The 21799-nt window shown below is 36.6% G+C and overlaps 2 protein-coding genes across 5 annotated transcripts in view; both read right to left on the reverse strand.

The window, feature by feature from the left end:
- The window catches only part of LOC129750947 (coiled-coil domain-containing protein 102A), a 75007-nt gene that overhangs the window by 27031 nt on the left and 26177 nt on the right, over positions 1 to 21799 (reverse strand). The gene's annotated exons all lie outside the window — the stretch shown is intronic.
- On the reverse strand, positions 1256 to 1952 carry LOC129750948 (lysozyme-like). Its single transcript, XM_055746166.1, has 2 exons — positions 1755 to 1952; positions 1256 to 1685 (listed from the first exon to the last, which is right to left on the reverse strand). The coding sequence occupies exons 1-2, from the start codon at positions 1882 to 1884 to the stop codon at positions 1384 to 1386; spliced, it is 432 nt and encodes a 143-aa protein (XP_055602141.1). The 5' UTR covers positions 1885 to 1952; the 3' UTR covers positions 1256 to 1383.

A 21799-nucleotide genomic window follows, 5' to 3' on the forward strand; every position in this document is an offset into this window, starting at 1 on the left:
ATCCTCTTTTCCTTTTAGAAAGCTTCCTTAAGCTTCTCGGAGTGATGAACTCATTCCTCACCGTTTGAACGAAAGCACCTACAACAAGATTTTTGGAGGAGGTTTTTTTTATTTATTTTTTTTTTGGAGAAGGTTCTTACAAACATTAACTTAACAAAATCAGAAACATTGCGTTCTTGTGTAAAGACACTGAAGCCTTTTAAAAGTTGATTTCAGAAGAATATGTTTGCAAGGTGTTTCGATGGCTTTGCCACGAGGACGCCATTTAAAAAAAGCATATTATCATTATTGAATTAACACAAACTGAAAAGAGAAAAAATTAAATTTTTGGGTTTTAAATTAAACCTCTTCGACAGACTGGAATGCTGTTTTCCACTAGAATTCTAATAATTTTTCGAACAGCCTCCGTTAAACCCTTTTGGCAGTTGACGAACTTTCGTTTGACATACTGAACTAGTCATACCTAACGATGGACCTCTAAGAGTTCATCTTCTCTTGAGGCAGGATGTTTTCCCAAATACAAAACCTCATATTATAAATTACGGTGGGCACGACGACGATCATCACCCGCAAGGTTTGCTGCTGCACGTTTGTGTAGTAAATAAGAATTTTTCACACCCCGCCACTTGTCAAATTGAAGACAATCGAAGAAGAAAAACCAAACGTTGGTTAAGGCCAGGCCAGGGGGTCATTTCGGCATCATCGGTTAAGTAGTTGTTGGGAAAAAGGGATTGGATGTCAACTGCTGCCTGGCTGACGACATCTTGGCTGCCACTCGACACCACCACAACAATTGACCAAGAACCTCGTCAGAGTAAAAAATGAAGAATCGAATCGGACGGGACATTTCTCGTTGAGTGTTTGGTTTTTTTCGATGTTTGATTTTTTTTCTGTGTGAAATTTCTTCTGCATTCAACGCGTTGAAGAGCTAACACATTAGATCGTTGATCGCGTTTCGGGGGGTTGTTAAATGTGTAAATAACAACAGTAGGTAACAATCAAGGCAACGAAAACATTTAATATCTTCTTATAAACGGTCATCACCAGACATGAACCTGTTACGGGTTGCGTTTACGTTCATGGCCATTTTTACTTATTTTTTAGTGCAACTCAAACATAGGATCTGATCTGCGTCGCGTATCTTGGTTTTGAATGAATAAATAAGTAATGTATTTTTTTTTTATTTCGGAGAATTTTCAATAAAAAAAGCCATAAAAAGAAATTTAGTGAAGATTTCTACTTGTATTTTAGATTTTAAGAAGATTTCTACAATTTAATTCAAGTTTGGATCATATACTTTTCAATCGGTATTTAGTAATATTATAATCAGAACCAGGGATCAGAAAGAAATTGAAAAAGAACTTAGTTTTTGAATTTAAATCATTAGAAACATTTGGACAGATCTGGCAGCTTTTTGTTCTTGCAGTGATTGATCCATCCGTACCAAGCCGTGAATCCGTGTCGTTTGTAGATTTTTTTGGCACAGGTCGATGGTACAGTAATGTTATCGGTCAGCAGGGCCGAACACTTAATCTTGCAATCGTTGGAACTTTTCTTCTTCTTGTCCTGGGGATCGCACCAATACCGATCGTTGATCTGGAACAGACCCCAATCGGTTGAACCATTCCTGTTATTGTTTTTCTTGTTGGTACTCATAGCGCTTTCATTTTGCACCAAACACACCCCTGGCAAAGGATCACGGAATCAATCAAAAAATTACTATGAAATATGTATCTATTTAAAAAAAAACTTACAATTCGGTAGATCGGCTTTGTTGAATCCCTGAGCTAGGAGAGCTTTCGCTAGGGAACATTTGTCAAAAGTTTTAGCCTCACCGATAACAAATACCGCAATCAGCGAGATACAAAATAGTTGTTTTCTCATTTTTCTCCTTGATTTTTAAAACTAGTGAAATACTGAATGTCGTTTCCAGTATTAATCTTGTTTCGCAACTGAATTCTGTACCTGAACTGAATAACTAAATAACTTTCCGCTTATTTATATAGATCTCGAAAAGCAGCTACAGTACTTAACAAATAATAAAAACACATTCCCTATCTACGATTGTGCAAACTGAGAAAAAAAATTTTGAATGCTTTTTTTGTCACTGGGATTTGATACTTCACAAGGGGGAACGATTGAAAATAATAAAAAAAAACTATAAATACGAATAAATTCGACTAAGGCAACAAAATTGCACACAATCTAAATTGCAAAAATCAAATTTAAAAAATCTGGAATACAAAAATTAAAAAAAAATCCTATAATCCGTTAATGTATCTGTTTTTCTTGTTATTGTTTGAATATTTCATTAATTAACAAAATCTAATCTATATACACTGCCGGCCAAAAGTTTGGGATCACCCGCTAAAAAACATGCAAATTTTGATCGTTCATATCTCAGCCGTCTTAGGACATATTGCAAATCTTCTGAACTCATTTGAAAGATAATGAGCAATAGCTATTTCGGAGTTATTTTGCCCAGAAATAATGTTTTAGTTTTGCACCTAAAACTTAACCTAAAGTTAGAGCATTTTCGAAAAAACGCACTCAATATTCAAAGTCGATCATCTCGCGATAGGGTGGACCAAATTTCAAAATTTGAGTTGCATTAGAATCCTTATTCTATACTTCTCAAAACACAATCAAAAAATTGTGTGCAAAAATTTAAGAATGTACTTTTAATAAATAAAATAGACACTTAAGTTATCGTCCAAAAGTTTGGGATCACCCCTAGTATGGTGTATCGACCAAAAGTTTGGGATCATTTTTTCAAAAACATGCAAATTTATCTCATTCATATCTTTCTCATCTAACATCGTATTGCAGATCTGAAGGGTGCATTTGAAAGCTTAGGAATTGTTGTTTTTTCATAAATTCATTAAAAAATTATATTTTAAATTCATAACCATAAAAAATTCACAATCATAAGTGTGAATTTTCAAAAAACAATTAATTTCAAGTAAATTGTTAATAGTTATCACTTTAAAATATAATTTTTGTATGAATTTATGGAAAAACAACAATTCCTAAGCTTTCAAATGCACCCTTCAGATCTGCAATACGATGTTAGATGAGAAAGATATGAATGAGATAAATTTGCATGTTTTTGAAAAAATGATCCCAAACTTTTGGTCGATACACCATACTAGGGGTGATCCCAAACTTTTGGACGATAACTTAAGTGTCTATTTTATTAATTAAAAGTACATTCTTAAATTTTTGCACAAAATTTTTTGATTGTGTTTTGAGAAGTATAGAATAAGAATTCTAATGCAACTCAAATTTTGAAATTTGGTCCACCCTATCGCGAGATGATCGGCTTTGAATATTGAGTGCGTTTTTTCGAAAATGCTCTAACTTCAGCTTAAGTTTTAGGTGCAAAACTAAAACATTATTTCTGGGCAAAATACCTCCGAAATAGCTATTGCTCATTATCTTTCAAATGAAATCGGAAGATTTGCAATATGTCCTAAGACGGCTGAGATATGAACGATCAAAATTTGCATGTTTTTAGGCGGGTGATCCCAAACTTTTGGCCGGCAGTGTATATAAAAAGCAATTTCTGTATGTTTGTTTGTTTGTTTGTTTGTTTGTCCTCTATAGACTCAGCCGCCTTAAAAGCTAGAGAGCTGAAATTTGGCATGGATGCTCATTAGGACCAGGAAGGATGAAAAATGTTTTCAGATTTTCGGATGACCCCTTCTGAAGGGGGTCGTCCATACAAGACAAATATTGTTTTCGCGATATTGACGTTACTTTTTGTCGGATTGAATTGAAAATTTGCACATGAGTGTTTTGAAAGACGAGCAATCGATTTCAGGTGTCAAATTTTGTGAAAGGGCTCAGCCAAAGGGGTCGTCCATATTACCTGTTTGCTGTTTTTGCAATTTTGACGTTATTATACATCGTATTCAGATGAAAATTGGTGCACGATAGTTTTGAGTGACGTGTAATCGATTGAAGGTATCAAATTTATTGTAAGGGGCCGGCAAAAGGGGTCATCCATATTAACTTTTCAATATCTTAGAGATATTGACGTTTTTATACATCGGATTGGGACGAAAATTTGAACATAGGAGTTATAATGGACAAACAATTGATTTCACTTATCCAAATTGAAGTCAGGGGTCGGCCAAAGGGGTTGTCCATATTAACTATTCACTGTTAATGCGATATTGACGTTATCATACATCGGATTCAGATGAAAATTGGTACACGAGAGTTTTGAGGGACAGGCAATCGAATTCAGGTATTAAATTCAGTGTAAGGGGCCGGCAAAGGGGGTCGTCCATATAAATCTTTCAATATTTTTGCAATATAGTCGTTGTCATACATCGGATTGGATGATAATTTGCACACGGTAGTTTTCAGGGGCGGGCAATCGATTTCAGATGTCAAATGTTTTGCCAGGGGTCGACGAAAGGGGTCGTCCATATTAATTAATTTTTCACTGTTTCTAGCAACAGTGACGTTATTGGGCAATGGATTGCTTTGAAAATTTGCACACAGGAGTTTTGAGGGAAGATCAATCGATTTAAGATATCATAGATTGTATAAGAGGCCACCGAAAGGGGTTTAATTTTTTGGCAATCATTGCGTTGTTATGCAACGATCAAGTCGAAATTTATACACGGGGTTTTTTGGCACGGTCAATGGTTTCCTGATTTCAAATTTAGTAGCAGACGACAGAAAAGGTAATCGTCCAATATTTTTGTAATTATTACAATGAATTTGGAAGTGCAGCTCGAAAATGCTCGGCAATTGACTTTCATACAAACTGTTCATGACATATTCCAAGTTGAAAGCGAAACGGAGTTCGTATGGGATCAGCTAGTAAATCTAATAAACCTGAAATTTTATTTTTTCACCTCTTCGAGGTCTTCGGGAAAATATAAGGGAGATTGGGGTGTTGACAAAAAAAAAAGAATTCTGTGGTGTGAGTTTTCTGAAGTCGATCAACCACCATCTAGCAAGGAGTATGATGGGGAGTTTTGTTTCTTGCATATGTAGATTTTTATTTTTGCCTTTTCGAATGAGCGTCAATAAACGACGGTGAATCCCTCCGCGTGCATGGAATCTAGGAAAAGTAACAAAAACTGATCAAAATAAGTGTTTTGTTGTTTTTTTCATTAAAAAAAACTTCTCTTACAATGTCATAGTTAAAGTAGACACATAGAGATCTCAATATTGTAACTACAAGGTTGCTAGTGGTAGCGATTTTCCGTTTTTAAATTTGAAACTTTTTTACCGGTTTTACTGGTTAAAAATAATGATTTTTCCCAGTATTTATTAAAATGGTTTTTAAATATGACAACATGGACGGCTAATCAAAAATAAATAATCAACCACCAACCCTGATTAAAAAAAGAGTTAGACAAATTTTAAGATTAAATTTTTAATTAATATTTGCCAAAAACATTAACTAAATGGTATTCGGATCTATCATAAAGTTCGCCACAGAACGTCAGTTTACTTTGAACTGCTTCTCGCTGCTTACAGTTTTTTTAGTCTCCTTAAGGTTCTGCTTAAGAATCGCCCAATATTTTTATGATTGGGCGAAGTTTTGGTCTGTCGGGAGGGTTCTTATCTTTGGGCACAACATGAACGTTGTTAGCGGCATACCACTCCTTCCTCCTCTAGTTAAACGTAAAACAATTTTGTAGAAAAATGCAACTACATAATCAGAATACTCTTTAATAAATACTTTATAAAAAGAAAATTTAAGTTTACACTTCCAGTTAGTTGTCTTTAGAAGCTTTAGGTTGTACATAGTACTTTAAAGCAGTAGTTTTTAAATACCTCAAGTTTTTTTTATTTAACTTCTTGCTAAATTTGATAGGATCAGGAAAAAACAATCTTCAAAATTCCAATCATCTAAGTTGAAAAGGGTATCCTGTGTCTCTTAAAGTATAAATTTGTAAAATTGTAAGATAAAGTTGAAATAAAAGTATAAGTCAAGTACAGTGGCTAGTCCTCTTTCTTACCCGAACATCGAAGTGCTTAGTAGTATATGTTAGACCAGGCCCACCAATGGTTGCTAAACCTCGATTCGAGTACATTCAGCAACATATCTATCAACACATCATCGCACCAACAGTCGCTAACTTGATTCGAGAAATAGCATTCGAGCAGTAGGTTGTTACATGATTCGTTTATGTAGCAACCCGGTAGCAACGCAGCCGGTCGTCGCTATCATAAAATAAACAAACAAAAATTCCAACCTGGATGGCAACAATTGGTGTAAAAATCAGTAAGTAGACAAAAACGCAACCAATCAAAACATCTAAAATACCGATCGAAAAAGCGACGCCCGGTGGGTTTGGTCTTATGTGTTATAGTTTAGTGTAAAGTGATAAGTTCACGCTTTTTAAAAAAAAGCTGAACCCTCAGCTGAACATTTTAAATTTATTTGGAAACGTTCTTTAAATGTGAGAGAAAATTTCCAATATATGACAATTTGTTCGACCTAGTGCTAGAATTCTCGGTTTTGTTTTCGTTTTCCGATGAAGCATTGAAATCCCAAAGTTTTTTGCCGGTATTCTCAGATTTCCCGTTTCGCTGGCAACCCTGTAGCTACAATAAAACTGACAGGTTTGAGACACAAAGCTTGTTTCTGAACCTACAAAACGTACTTAAGCAATTTATCTACCCTTTATGAGTATATTCATAAAAAAATTCAAATAAAAACTTTCACCTTTTTCGATCGCAGCGACAAAAATACGAAATAGGGGATTTTTTTTATTATCTGACAATTTGCGCCGGGGGTCTTCAGTTTTTCCTCAAAATTGAAAATTTGGTTCATTTTTGCGACTTAAAAACACATGTATTTTTTCAGATTTCTAACATTTTTATTTTTTGAGTTAGCTTCGGTTAAATTTTTTAGTAAATAAAAAATAACCGTTTTTCAAAGCTACATAACTCTGTTATTTTTCAACGAAAATTATAAAATAGCACATCAAAATGCATTGAAATTTCATTAGCTTCCCAAATAAAATAGTTGAAAAAAATTAAACAATTACCTTCAACATGCAAAATTAGCTTAGCTTAGCTTAGCTTGATTGACTACTCACATCCACCTTTAATCAGTGAACCCGAAATGTTTCATACAATTTTTGTGCAATAAAAGTTTGGATATTTTTAACATTAATACGATTTTGGTAATGATTAGTGCATTTCGAATTCAATGATCGCAAGCGTGGCTCAGTAGAACGAATTCCACATCGCCAGTGGTTGCTACTCCGTGATTGACCGAGGCCATCAATTTTGTTCAAAGGTCAAAAGAATGTTGTCTGGGATTGACAGTACATTCACAATGCCCAAAACTGATGCTCTCTCTTTGATCATCAATAACGGCGCCGGCCACGTCCTAGTAGTCAATAGATAGTTTGGAAAAGAGAGAAAGGGAGAAAAGAAAAACCTTGTGCTTTAGGACCGAGGTCACCTCTGCATCCTAACAAAAAAATTGATGTTGGGAGTATGGGCGAAAGGATTTGACCAGGAGGCACCTTTGACTAGTGCGATCATCTCAGGCTACTAACTACTAATTTTGCTATTGATTCCTAGTTATATTCTAGATTTTACTGCTGAGTCAAATGTTCTGTTTTCAATCTTTTGTCTTTTCCCCTGATCCAGCTATAAACGAACTTTTTGTTTCAGTTGAATCTTAATCTTAATTTTGTTTTATAAAATTTCAAAATGTTCACGATTTATATTTGAATTATTTCAACAGGTGAGTATATTTAAAAAAAAAAAAAGTTTTACAATTTTTCATCAACCAACCTGAAAATTGTTAATAATTCTCAAAATACAGAAGGAAGCATTCGAAACAAGAAAGTTTAACGCAATACAAAATAACTGTACGGAAACCAACGAATAACTGGCTTTCTTTTAATTCCGTTCACTACGCTATAATTATCCAGATTACTTATTTTAATTTAAATAGCATTGATCCATTTCTACTAAATAAAAATTATTTCATCAACATTATAGAGTATGCTTTTTTTAAAACGATAAATATTGATGATTTCTTCTATGATAAATATATCATATCAAAATACTGAATATAGAATGAGTTAGAAACAATTTCATGAAAGAGTCGGTAATATAAAACTTTAAATGTATTTTTATAGACTAAACCAAGAAAGAACAACCTTCAGAATCAACATGTCAATTTTCATAAGCAAGTTACTCATAAAATAGCTCTAATTTTTAATTTTCTAACTTTAAATTAGCCCAAAGCGAACCTTGTTTTGGATTCTCCTTTAAAATGAACACAAAGCTAATACATTAAACGATCATACTAGAATAGATCATTTCCTACATTGATAGAAGTAAATCGTCGATTTTCGTTACAAAAAATAAATATCATCTTTAAACGTATTCCACAATTTGAATCAAGGATTTTTATATTTTAGATATTTCATAACGTAGTCCATCCAAACACAAACTAATGATTCAAAGAAACAGCTCGATAATTATCAAGATGATTGATAAATGATACTTCTAAAGGTAACTATCTCATAACGAAGATCAACATAATTTAAATGATACTCTATGGACAGTAAAAGCTTTAACAAATTGTATTATTTAGTCGTGGTATGTTTGAAATAGTTTGATTGCGTGTCAGAAAAAGGTGATAGCTTCCAGCAAAAGAAAACGCCTAAATATATGCTGAATATTCGAAAAAAATCCCATAAATCTTCTCAAGTATTACTTGATGACGTCGGAAGGAGCTTTCTCCAAGAGCCTTTTCTTTTTACTTATCTTGTACACGTGTTCCCAATATTGAATGATTTCATTCAAATTATAATAACCTAGATTGTCCAATAAATTATGGAAATGTAAATTTTAATGTATTGTAATATTTTAAAACAAGCCTTCTTGAATACGAATTTGGGTAAAGGAAGTTGCATTAATTCCCGATGAAATATTTCTTGCTTGAATATAAAGTTTAAATACTTACAGTTTTCAAGCTTAAACTTTCTGAATGATTATTTCTTTTGAAGAAAATTTTGAAAAGTTAATTGCGGAAAAACTACACGGCAACATTTCTTAAATAGCTACTTCACTCTTACGAAAAAATATGTGTCAAGTTCAGCAAATCTAAATATAGTCATAATTGGTTTTATACAAATAGATATTCACCGATGGCTCAATTGCTCTAATTCAAACGTAGCTTTGACATCAAAATTTAAAAAAATGCCTTGAAAGTATAATAATGTGAAATTTTAAAGCATAAGTGTCTTTTTCGAACCCTTACCTAATGTTTAAAATTATAACCTGCTTGAATGTAATATTTTATTTACACGTGGCGTTTTTATTTTTTTTTCAGTTTTTCGTGCACTAGAAAAACGCCTAAATGTATGCAAAAATCGAATAGCGCTTTCAATTCCAAAAACTATCCGAAAGCTTTTTCGCAAACAAGCTTGCATACCTGTTTGCTTATGGAAAAAAAAAATCATGCCCTGCTACAATAATAGTTGCTGCTTCGTCCTTAGTTTCTAACTATTTGGCAATAAATTAATTAATTAAAAACAAAACAAGTAAATAGGTTTAATAAAAATAACGAAACAAAAGACTTATCTTTAAGATCCGCATTTAATTCTCCAGACAAACGCTCAGTTTTCCGAAAAATAATGCACGGCATGTCGGAAGGCGTAGCACCAGCCCCAAAGCCGGTCATTTGGAAAATAAAATCCATTCCATCACATTTCACACTTTATTTCACCACTCACTTCACTTTAACGGGTTGCAGGGCACAAAAACGAACAGCCCAATCCATCGGTAACAATTAAAAACCCAGAATCTTCGGAAATTTTTAAAAATTCCATAGCGAAAAAAATTACACGACACTCAACTCCGACAGTGTTCCCAGTCTCCAATTACCTTCAACATGCAAAATTGTAAATAAACTTTAAAAGGTGTCTAAAAGTACCGTCTGCACCACCGAATATTTTGCAAAAAATACCATTGTATAGCTCAATTCATGATGCAACTTTCATCTGAAGACACCAAAGTGGGCCATTAACACCTTGAAGAGTTATGAAAGAAATAATGACAATAAATCTCATTTTTTTCATCGAAAACAAACAATGGTCGAACAACTGCACTCACATATGGAGATAGCAAGCACTTCTAACAACATGGAAACAAAAGAACTTATCATAGCAGGTAAAAAACACTACTTTTTCGTGCTTTGTAGAGTGTTTGCAGCAAAACTGACTTTAAATTTTAACCAAAATTCTTAGTATCGTATTGTTCATGTGATATAACTAATAATGGGAATGTTTCTTTTACAACCTGGTCATATACTATATAATTCATTAACTTTTCGATCAAAGATCATCATGAAGCATAATCAATGCCAATAGTAGAAGGTTCAGTCCCTGTGTTTGGGATCACAAAAATGTGATTAAAAAATGAAATATAGACGTGCTTTACATTGTTTTTATATCGGGAGCTATGAACTGGACACCAAAATCCTTTCCCATTGATTAAAAAAGTATGAGAAAGAGGCACAAATGTTGTTGAAATAATCGAAGTGCTCAGTATGGCCAGCCCAGGCTATAAAATGATTAAAAATCTGATACTTTTACCGTATTCGTTTTCTACATTCGCCCAGTTTTGAGGTTTATCATACTAGAACGAACATAATTCGTCGTCAGTGTTTTGCTACCTCGATCGCTCACAAACGAATCTTCAGTGTTCCACCGTCCATTTTAAATCAAATCTGGGGAATTACGGGTGCAAAACTTAGCGCATAAACTTCTTAAAATGACAGTAAAATGTGCATAACTTGTTGTGACCTGGTGAAAACCTGAGTTTAAACGAATACGTTATTAGATTTTTGGATATAATATGAAGTCAGTTAAGCTGCAATAATCTACCGCCCCTTCTTTCATAACAGTCCCATATACAAAAATAAGCAAGCGAGACAATCAGCTTTTTCTGGTTTGGAATATATTTTTAAATTGTGACCACCACTTTCAGCATAAACGAAAATCGTTTCTAGGTTGTCATAATAAATCGTTAGACCTGAATTTCGAAATTGGGTTCACCGGTCAAGAGCACCATTTTAATTCATTATGGGACTGTTAATCGACAATATTTGAAACCTTATTCATATCTACTCGCATAACAGTCCCATACAGAATATATTTTGTTCACCAAGCTACTTTCTAGGACTTAAATTTGATCATTTTTGAACTTCTAAATGCAATTGCCAGAAAAAAAACATACTTTTGGAAAAAAAATCGTGAATTCCACATTGTTAGTTGAATCTTTTTACGATTTTTGATTGCATCCGATAGTTTTTCGCTCAGGAAGTTATTCCTAAGAAAGTCAGCCCTGCCTTCGAAAACTACTGTGCATCATTCGACATCAAGTGAGTTAAAAAAATGTTTAAATGATTCAAAGCAATAAACCAAAGACTATTTCGCCGAAAGAAGCATTGAAAAGTAACCAAATCCGTGGTATTTCACATATGGGACTGTAATTCAGGTATATTTTATATAGGACAGCCACGAATTGATTTTTTTTTCGTGTTTTATGTTGAAGCCTTATGTTGACCTAAAATGACGAAAATTCATATGGGACTGTTAAGCGAGTAGGGGTAGTCTGAAAAGAACGCAAAAATAGTGTTTTTACCTGCTTTGATAAGTTCTTTTGTTTCCATGTTGTTAGAAGTGCTTGCTATCTCCATATGTGAGTGTAGTTGTTCGACCATTGTTTGTTTTCGATGCAAAAAAAGAGATTTATTGTCATTATTTCTTTCATAACTCTTCAAGGCGTTAATGGCCCACTTTGGTGTCTTCAGATGAAAGTTGCATCATGAATCGAGCTATACAATGGTAATTTTTGCAAAATATTCGGTGGTGCAGACGGTACTTTTAGACGCCATTTAAAGTTTATTTACAACTTTTCATGTTGAAGGTAATTATTTAATTTTCTTCAACTATTTTATTTGGAAAGCTGATAAAATTTCAGTGCATTTTGATGTGCTATTTCATAATTTCCGTTGAGAAATAACAGAGTTATGTAGCTTTGAAAAATGGTTATTTTTTATTTACAAAAAAATCTAACCGAAGCTAACTCGAAAAATAAAAATGTTAGAAATCTGAAAAAATACATGTGTTTTTAAGTCGCAAAAATGAACCAAATTTTCAATTTTAGGGAAAAACTGAAGACCCCCGGCGCAAATTGTCAGATAATAAAAAAAAATCCCCAATAGCAGAATTTCTTGAAAATATTGATTGCCGTATTTTGGCGTTTTTCGGCTTACAATACTTTAGTTTCTTTTCTAATCGTGAATCTACGAACAGAGGTGAAAATAGAAAGTTTTCACAGATCGAATAACAATTTAAGGATGCACATTTTGCAGTTAACAAACTGTCTCAAATTAATTTGAAAAGAAATGTTCGATGAAATGTTTTGAAATGTGCCATTGTGTTGAAAGATATTTTCATTAGATATGTGTATGCATAAACCTTTGTTTAACTTAGGAAGTCGTATTTGTAGTTCTTCGTTTCATCCACACGTTTTTGAACACTCCCTTTTTTTTATTGATGAAACAAAAACAAGAGGCTGGAGGCAAAACGATTGGAAAGTTTTTCTCCCGAATGATCTGATTGTTATGTAATAAATATTGCCAGTTGATTAAATATTATTCCACGTTTGGTATTGTTTGAAACAGTCGAAGTAAAAATAGGTTATCTAAAAATTTTTTTTTTATTTCTCTGTGCTTTGATGACATGAGAAGTAGATTAGTTCAGGCTCAATCCCATTAACCGAGAAAGTGTTTTTGTTTTTCTATTACACATTTTAAAAACTATGTTTTGAAACAGCTGTTTTTGACAATTCTGGAACGAAGTTTAAAGTCTTAAGTTAATACAAACATCTTTATGCACTCATTATCATCATTAATCTTCATAAGATGTAAAAAATTTCATAAAGCTATAATTCTCAAACTCACAACTCCTTAATACTTATCCTTTGAACAAAATTAAAAGTGGCTTGTGTGCTTAAAGTAAATTTGTGATAAATATTGAATGTACATAAGAGTGCCCCAAATGGCCCGACTTTTGAAAAAGTTATGCGCTGCAGGCTAGAATTGATCCTAGGCATAGTACAAGATTTCATGCAAAATTTGGGCCAGATCGGATCACGGGAATGGGTTGCTCAACGAGCCTGAAGATTGTATGGAATTCTGAGACATTTTGTTTGGAAGGAACATGAACATCCAGTTCTTCATCAATAACTTTAGCCCTCTTGGGGCGATTTCTTTTGAATACGGTTTTTCTCAAAGCCCTAATTATGACAAATATTTCATCCAAAGACTGCATTTCGATTCGAGTTAAGATAAAAAAAGTCATTAGTTTTTATCTTAACTCGAATGGATTTTCATGTTCCTCTCGAAATGTCTCAAAATCCCATACAAACTTCAGGCTCGTTGAGCGACCCTTTCCCGTCATCCGATCTGGCCCAAATTTGGTATGAGAACTTGTACTAGGCCTAGGATCAATTTAAGCCTGCAGCGCATAACATTTCACAAGTTTGAAACTTCCCATACAAATTTGGGGCATTCTAATGTACATAATTACTGAATTGACTTAAAAAGGCTTAACCGGACCTTGTCCTTGCCCCTTGCATATACTTTCCCTTAATTATTGACACAAGATGAAAGGGCCGATACTCTTATCTTAAAAGTCCTAAAATTGAGAAACAATTTAATCCTGATTAGGGTTGTCCTTAATTTTATCTTTCGAGAAATAACAGAATCAATATAATTCTCATGAACAGAATCGAGATCTGGATCTGATTCTCGATACAGATCCGGATCAATTATACAGATATGAATCTTTAGAAATTTTCAAAAAGTTCGCCAGCCTTGTGAACCAAAAATAAGTAATACTCAAATTTTAAAATACCGGATTTCAACAAAAGGCCCCACCCTTATCAGCGCTATCTCTTTATGTTGAAACTTTATCAATGGGTCATTGGCTTTAATTTTTTCCTTTTTTCTGATATTTTCATCCTTTTGGCTGATTCATTCCTATCATTGGCTTTCTAATCATAAAATTATTGTTCATTTAACGTACAGAATTTTAAAACATTAACAAAAAACGATCCCCTAAAATATTTTACCTATCAATAGTAACTGGACACTAAATTAAACCGGTGATCGAAACCCTTTTTCCATTATCCACATGCGCTAGCTCGTTAGTTTACCGAAAAATACCTTCCTCGATCGGTCAACCACCACCACCAAGCAACGGGGAGACCTTGAAAATTTTTCCTAGTTTTCCTCGTCGAATATCAACCATATCATGGAGCGAGCGAGCGAGCTAACGAAGCCGGGAGAAAGAGTTCTCACCATTATTATTGATGGCTGACTGCAAGCTGCCGGCGCCGAAAAACTGAAAATCCCACGGGACTAGGAGCAAGACGAGAGGTCATGAACAACAATAATCGGGCAAGTTTTATGGTGTTTTTCATCATGAAATGGTTAGGCCGTGTCGAATTCGGCAAGTGAAACTTCAATCGCTTTGGTTTTGTAGAAAAGAGTATTGAACTTGATTCTAAAGTGTACACCAATGTACTATACGGATATATAGGGGGAATGAGGATACTTGATTCCTTAGCTATATCTCGTAACTGCACACAAAACTTTCGGGGCTCCACTTAGCAAAATTTCGCTGTTACTTTCCGTTAGCAAAAATATTTTTTTACTGTTGAGTTAGCAAAAAGCTAAATTTACTTGATTTAAGTAATAGAACTTGCCATTTTACTTGATTTTAGTAAAACGAAGGTTTTTTAGCCGTTTGTTCACAGACACCAGCCGCCGCGCCAGTTGGGAGAAAAATAAAAAGCTGTCGCGATTAAGTGCGGTTCCGAATGTTCGTTGCTGATGGTTCTTGTGGTGCCCACTCCACGATGGAATGGTAGCTAAATCGACACCGGATGCTTACAGGTAAGGTGCGATCTTAAAGTGTTAAGATTCTCCAATTTTTTTCATTTCAAATTTGTGTGTTTGTTTTTTTTTTCTACCAGGTTAAACTGCAACACGAAACCCGCAACAGTCCGGTAATGAAGAAGGACCACAACTGGAATTTCAACAAGCTGCGTCCGGCAAACACCCCGGTGCTTTCTTTGACGAAGGTGGCATGACATTTTGCTCGCCAGTAGGTGCGTCCCCAGGATAGGAAAAGCGTGAAAAAAAATATTAAAAAATAAATTATAAGTGAATGAAATTTGTGTATTCTATTCAATATTCAAACATTCCCATGGTTTACCAGAGAAAAAATAAAGAAACATGAAATTACGGATCCGGGCAATATTTTTCTCCGGTTTTTGCTAAAAATTTGAGTAAAAACTGCGGCGGCTAACTTTTTTCTCGTTTGCTAAAGTTTTAGTTAGAAAATATTGCTAAATTGATTGCTAAGTTTCTAGCTGGTCAAATTTGAGCAAAATTTTGCTAAATTCCGGCCTCGAAAATTTTGTGTGTGGAATGATTTTGAGGATGTTTATGCGCCGTTTTCTTTCCGAGCATGTTGCAGCGAACGGCAAAGTTGCATTTTTTGGGTTCCATGACCAAACCGCAAGCAATTTCTACATTGGCATAAGGGAAATATATATAGAAGCTCTTACATTTGAAGGCACACCCAAAAATTTGGACCTTTCGTGGGATTTGATCACTCGACATTGTAATTTTTAGGTTTCCGGTCAGCTCAAGATGATTGTCCTTTCCCATTCTCTTTAGTCTTTCTACCTTTTCAATTTTCAAATCCGATTCGGTGTATTCTTTTAATTCCTCAATTCCGAATTTAGTTGGTGCTCCACGCACCAAAGCCATGGCGTTCTGTGTGTTTTTTGGCTAAACTGATTTTATGTGCTGCTTTTCCATGTTTAGTTTTTTCAGTGCGTTTTAGGCTGATTTATTCGTTGTTTCGATGCGATACCGGAACTTTCCAAACTTCTTAATGCCAATGAAATTCTTAAATCCTAGTTCTATGAACGCTTTACCCACACTGACCTTGTGAGCCGGAAAAGGTCCAGCTGAGTCAATGGGTTCAAGATAAGTCGGTTCTACAGCTTCTTCGGAGGTGTTGTTGTTGTTTTTTCGATGTTTTTGTATGTTGTGGTGCAATCTTTTCCATCGTTGTTTTCTTCGTTATTTTTCCGTTTATCGGCAATTGGTTTATCGGTTTTACCGATCTGGTTGTGGGCGACATTGTAGAAAAAGCACTTGATTTGATGATTTTCGACAATCCACTAAAATCTTCTTTCTTTTGCTACCAATTATATTTAACTTGACTTCACTTTTAAGGAAAAAAAAGCTACAGAGCGTCTTATAAAAAGAACTCTACGTTCGCCATATTCGTTTTTTCTTCTTCTTCTTGTTCTTGCTGACACCTTCTACGGGCTGACAGCGTTTTTATGGCACAGCTGTTTTAGCTATATTGCCAATATTCGTTTTTTGTCGATATCTGTTTTTATTATACGAATTGTTTTTGTTTTTGTTGTGTTCTGCTTTGCGCGGTTCTCAGAAGCGATGAACATTGGACCAGGTTAATCCATGCGCTGTCGTCTAATGTAGATACAGTAACTGGACAAAATAAATATTTGGGATGTTATTGGAATTTGTTCGAACCTTTGTTTCTTGGACATAATAGCCAACAAGAAGGACAAGACGCATTGTGGATTGTGGCAATTGACGATCAATGACCTAGGTTGTGGATTTTGTGGGAAGTTCTTTCACATCTGCCAGCAGTGTTGTGGCTTCAACATACAGCTCAAAAGGGAGCTGTTTGCATAGGGTAAGATTATTTTCATCTGTCCCTGACCCCTGTCGTACTAGGTTAAACGGCCGAAGTATATAGGCCCTATGTAGTCGATGATTACTTCGAAGCAATATCCACCAATGACAGCTTTTTCGATTCCAACACTGAAAGGGACACCACAAGCATATCCATCAACATCAAGCGTCGCCGCTGTAATGATGGACTATCGCTCGCTAGTCTCCTCGACAATGACTGGGACTAAGTCTATCGATTGCTTCCGATAGGTGTAGATGGCTCAACTAAAAGATTTGTTTCTTTTAAAATCTCAGTCATAGTCTCCTCGACAATGACTGGGACTAAGTCTATCGATTGCTTCCGATAGGTGTAGATGGCTCAACTAAAAGATTTGTTTCTTTTAAAATCAGATTGAATCCTGCGTTCTTAGATGCCATGCAGAAAACAACGACCTGGCCCACGGAATGCAGTCCCTTGAATGATCAGCCAAAAAAAAACTTCAACCACCGGCCTCAGACTTCTGCTTCATCGGTACAACTCTTAGTTTTTAGCAAGGGTCGGTCTACAACCGTATCGGTGTTCTTGAAGTAGACCCTCCTAGAGGTTTGAAGGTTGATGAAAGTCACATGGACCCCTTTCCAACTAACAAAGGCGACGAGACCCTAGCGCGCTGCAGTTTATTTTCTGACGATTTTCCTGCCGTGGGAGGATCAGCCAACGCTTCGGGGATTTCTCCACTAGGACGCAACGAACTTGCACTTGGGAGGCCTCAAAGCCCCTCGACTCAGTTCCGCTGTTACTAGCCAGCGTCTTCAGCTGTTCCAATCCTAAGTTCGAATGCGACGATGAGGTCCTCCAGTCTACTCATCAAGAAAAGTATTCGTTTCCCCCCAGCACATTCTCGTTGTGTGATGAATTTTCACCTAACTGCAGATCCTTCGAAGGCTGCCAACACATCTCGTCTTCAAGTGCATCAATTTTTTCTCGGGTTTCAACACCAGAACGCATCGATTTAAGCTCTTAAAGGCCTCGGAGCCCTTCGAATCAGTCGCACTGTTTCATGCCAGCGTTAACAATCGTCCTGGCCTTGAGTTCGTTAGAGGCGATGGGGTTCTCCAGATCATCTCTACAGGCAAGTGCCCTGTAACGATGAGAAGATCTTTTTCGCATACCCAGTTTCCGCTTTCCGACAGATGCTTCCAGCTAAACATTCCTGATCTCGCAAATCCGGCCTTTTCTTTCGGACTTTAAGTACCGGGAAGCAGTTCGATTCAGTCGCGCTGTTTCCTGCCAGCGTCAACAGTCGTTTCGACCCTGAATTCGTCTGTGGCGATCGGGTTCCCCAGCCTGCGCTATCAGGCAAGTGTTATATCATTAACAGTTCTTCTCCGCGTAATGGAATCTGCCTTTTCAACGAGCTTCGTTCCGTTACTGCATCTGAATCGGCCTACGCTATCAGCATTTTCTACCAGAACGTTGGTGGTCTCAATTCCAGCCTGATCGATTTTCTGCTCGCTATTTAATTCTCCTGCTACGATATCATTCATTGCCTTTACCAAAACATGGCATTATGACTGTACCCTCTCCAGTCGGTTCGTTGGCCCAGATTATGCAGTGTTTCGTTGCGATCGTAGTCCCCATGAACAGCAAAAATCTACTGGTGGTGGAGTATTACTTGCCGTTAAATCTTGACTCCCGGCTTTGCTTTTCGAAGACTTTTTCTGGGACGATCTGGAGCTTCTTTGGGCCCGCATTGATCTCGGTAATCGGAAACTCGACCTATGCGTAGTGTACGTGCCTCCTGATCGTTCTGGATACTCGTCATTGGAGACTTCAACATGCCCGGCTTAAAATGGTGTCCCTCCCGAAGTGGCTTTCTGTTTCCAGACCCTGTGCGTTCTTCGTTCTCGGCATCTTCTAGCGTCTACTTCAAAAGCCCTGAGTACAGCGCCTCTACATAGGATAAATAATATCGAAAATGTATCGTCACCGATGCTGGTTTCTGTCGCCGGGTGGCCGTCAGCAAGTCGACATGCCTTCGTGATCTGTCTGGCAACCAAACTCTGTCGTTCTGCTTATTCACGAACTCCTGTACGGTGAAGGTTTTCTCGTCGGTAAACACGATATTCTTCAACCTTCCTTCTGCGGCCCTCTTCAGCAGCGCCTTCGCTCTTTTTACCCGTTCTTGTTTATGCTTCACCGAACCGTAAGGTCTTGAACCTTTTGAATCTTGTAGGGCTTGGCCTGAAGTTTATCTTTCAGGATCCGACGGAGACTTCGATCCGATATGTTGAGATCCTCTGCCAATTTAGTGGCACTACAACGAGGATTTCTCTTAAGGCGCTTCTTGACGATCTTCGCCATGGCAGGTGTCACCACAGTAGATCGGCGTCCTTCACCATACCGGTTTTTGGCACTTCCGGTCTCCATGTATCTTTTAACTGTACGGTATACAAAACTTCTGCACACACTTATATCGGACAGCTCACGAACTATATCCTTCTGCCGTTTGCCAGCTAGGAACAAGGCAACCACAGCGCTACTTTTCGTTTCTGTTCGAGATCCATTTTTCCGGATAACACCTGATTACACAAGTAACACTTACATCCGATGATAGCTAAGACTTAATTGTAAACAAAGCGACGAGGGGACGTTCAATACTGTTTCGTGTGCAACGGAATAATTACTATTGAAGTAATGTAGCAGCTCAATTGCCAGACCCTGTACGTGCCTTCTGATGGTTCTGGATACTCGTCATCGGAGACTTTAACATGCCCGGCTTAAAATGGCGCTCCTCCCGAAGTGGCTTCATGTTTCCAGATACGCTTCTAGTTCGCCAAAATGCTACTCGTGCTCTAGTTGTCGTGGACCTTCTCTCATCAAGACACGATTGCCCTGTACCTCGTTGGAGGCCAAACCTTAAATGTCAGTTAAAACAAAAAATTTAAGAGGTTATTTTTTCAAAATCGGTTGAAAATTGTAGGAGTGTGATTTTTTTAAATTAATTCAACAAAACGACCACTTGTAGAACAAAACTGGTCTTGGTCCCAGCTTTCAAAAATGTCCGATTACCGAGAGTGTCCGATTAAAAAGCGTCCGATTAACGAATGAGTACTGTAGTTTTCTTTAAAGACTGTCATAACTTTTGCACACCAAAAACCCATTAGGACTCACAGTTTTGTATACTTGAATTGCAAATAAAACGAAGAGCGGGCGATCATTGTTTTTGTTATAAGTCTGTCATGTTCTCCAATCATTTTTGTTCAAATCCTAGACAACAAACTAAAAAACAACGCTAATCATTTTGACACAGTCCTATTAAAATAGATAAAAAAAATACACAGATCTGTTCAGATTGGAAATTTCTTGATTAGTCGTGTTAATTTAAGTTTCTAGAAATTTAATCAAAATTAAACCTTTAAAAACGGCATTCCCTAGGGCTCAACGCTAAGTCCTCTTTTGTACAAACTTAAAATTAATTTTAATTTTTTAACCTATCCTACGACCTATTTTTACAAAATCGACCCGTTCTAGTAGAAAGTGACCATTCGGTTCCGTTCATCTTCCTCTCTCGTTTCATTCACCAATAAAACAAATGGACCGGGTGCACGGAAAAAGTGACCAACGCCTGGTAAATTTTCGACTCCCGATACGCCATTTTTTCGGCTTTCCTTTCGACCGGGAGAAATTCCAACCAGGAACCACCGCTCTCGACTCTCGGCGGGAGGATCTGTTTTGCATTCAGTGATAGAGCGCAATGCCGGGGATCGCCGGATTTCGCGGGTCCATCGACCGGACCAGTGCGCCAGCGATCGTGCGTTAAATTGAATAATTCTTTCCCTGTTGTGTCGCCGTCGGTCGTTTCACGTTATCCGGTGCAGTTGATACACAAATATATCATATCGTGCGTGATGACGACAGGGCGGGCGTGCGTTTTTGTCTTAATTTCTTTCGTGGTCGATCTTGTCTGTCGATTCCTCGGCCGCTCGGGATGATCTTTTCGGGATTCATCGCGGTTTTCAATCAATTTTTAATTCGCCAGGCCACATCAGTGCGCGATGATCGTTTGCTGTCAATCGAAATGTGGTTCGCATAACTCGGACGGGAGCAAGATTATTGTTTCGAAGTGATTATTTTTATCTGGGGTGTCCACATTTCAAGAGTTAATGTTATCGAAGTTGATTCGATTGATGAAGTTTGATTGCATTGAAAAAGATCCGACGACTGAGGAGGGTTCGGATGAGGAAAGTGGTTGGAATACGATGACCGTCATACAGAACCGTGGCTATCTGGATAATCTGATTACTTCACGGGAGACTTACATCGATGAGGTGGGGGAAGAGGATTCTGATAACGAAAATAACGAAGAAGGGCTTGACCAGATTGAACAGGATGACTGGGTCGAAGATGACGATGGTAAGTGAAGATTGAATTTTCTTTGGATTTTTTATAATTGGGCTGTACGAGCATGGGGTAATCCCATTACGCGCATCGCGTTTCCGCAGGTTGGCACTTGGCGTTTGGTATTGTTTCGAGCGATCCCCCACTTCGTATTCTATGCTATTTAGAGCATTGTTTTTTCTCAAAAAAATTCATTCCTTTTCCAGATTTTGTCATGTATTATTCCGGATTTTTTATTCTAAAATTTTAAGGCTGGTCTTTCAGACAGTAAATTGTTACACGCTAAAGCTTGCTTCAGATAGAATAGGAACAAAAGCAATTGCCTGTATTTAGTTATTTATTATTAAATTCAAGATTTTTTTTAAATGTAGCGTTTTCTTCATATTTTTAAGAAAAAAAAAACGGATTTGATTATTCGTCACGGTTTCGAAGGAATTAGGCTCATTAGGCGACGCACACCTTCTTCGTCCATCGGTTTAGCTATCTTATTCCACCAGATCTTCATCAGATTGATGTTTTTGAAAAACTTTCCCTTTGCCTTGAGTAAGGTTTTTCGAAACAAACTGGATCCCTTTCTCTGCATATCATTCTTGACCGACTTT

The sequence above is a fragment of the Uranotaenia lowii genome, chromosome 3 (assembly GCF_029784155.1).
Source record: "Uranotaenia lowii strain MFRU-FL chromosome 3, ASM2978415v1, whole genome shotgun sequence".
In the NCBI taxonomy this organism is placed as follows: Eukaryota; Metazoa; Arthropoda; class Insecta; order Diptera; family Culicidae; genus Uranotaenia; species Uranotaenia lowii.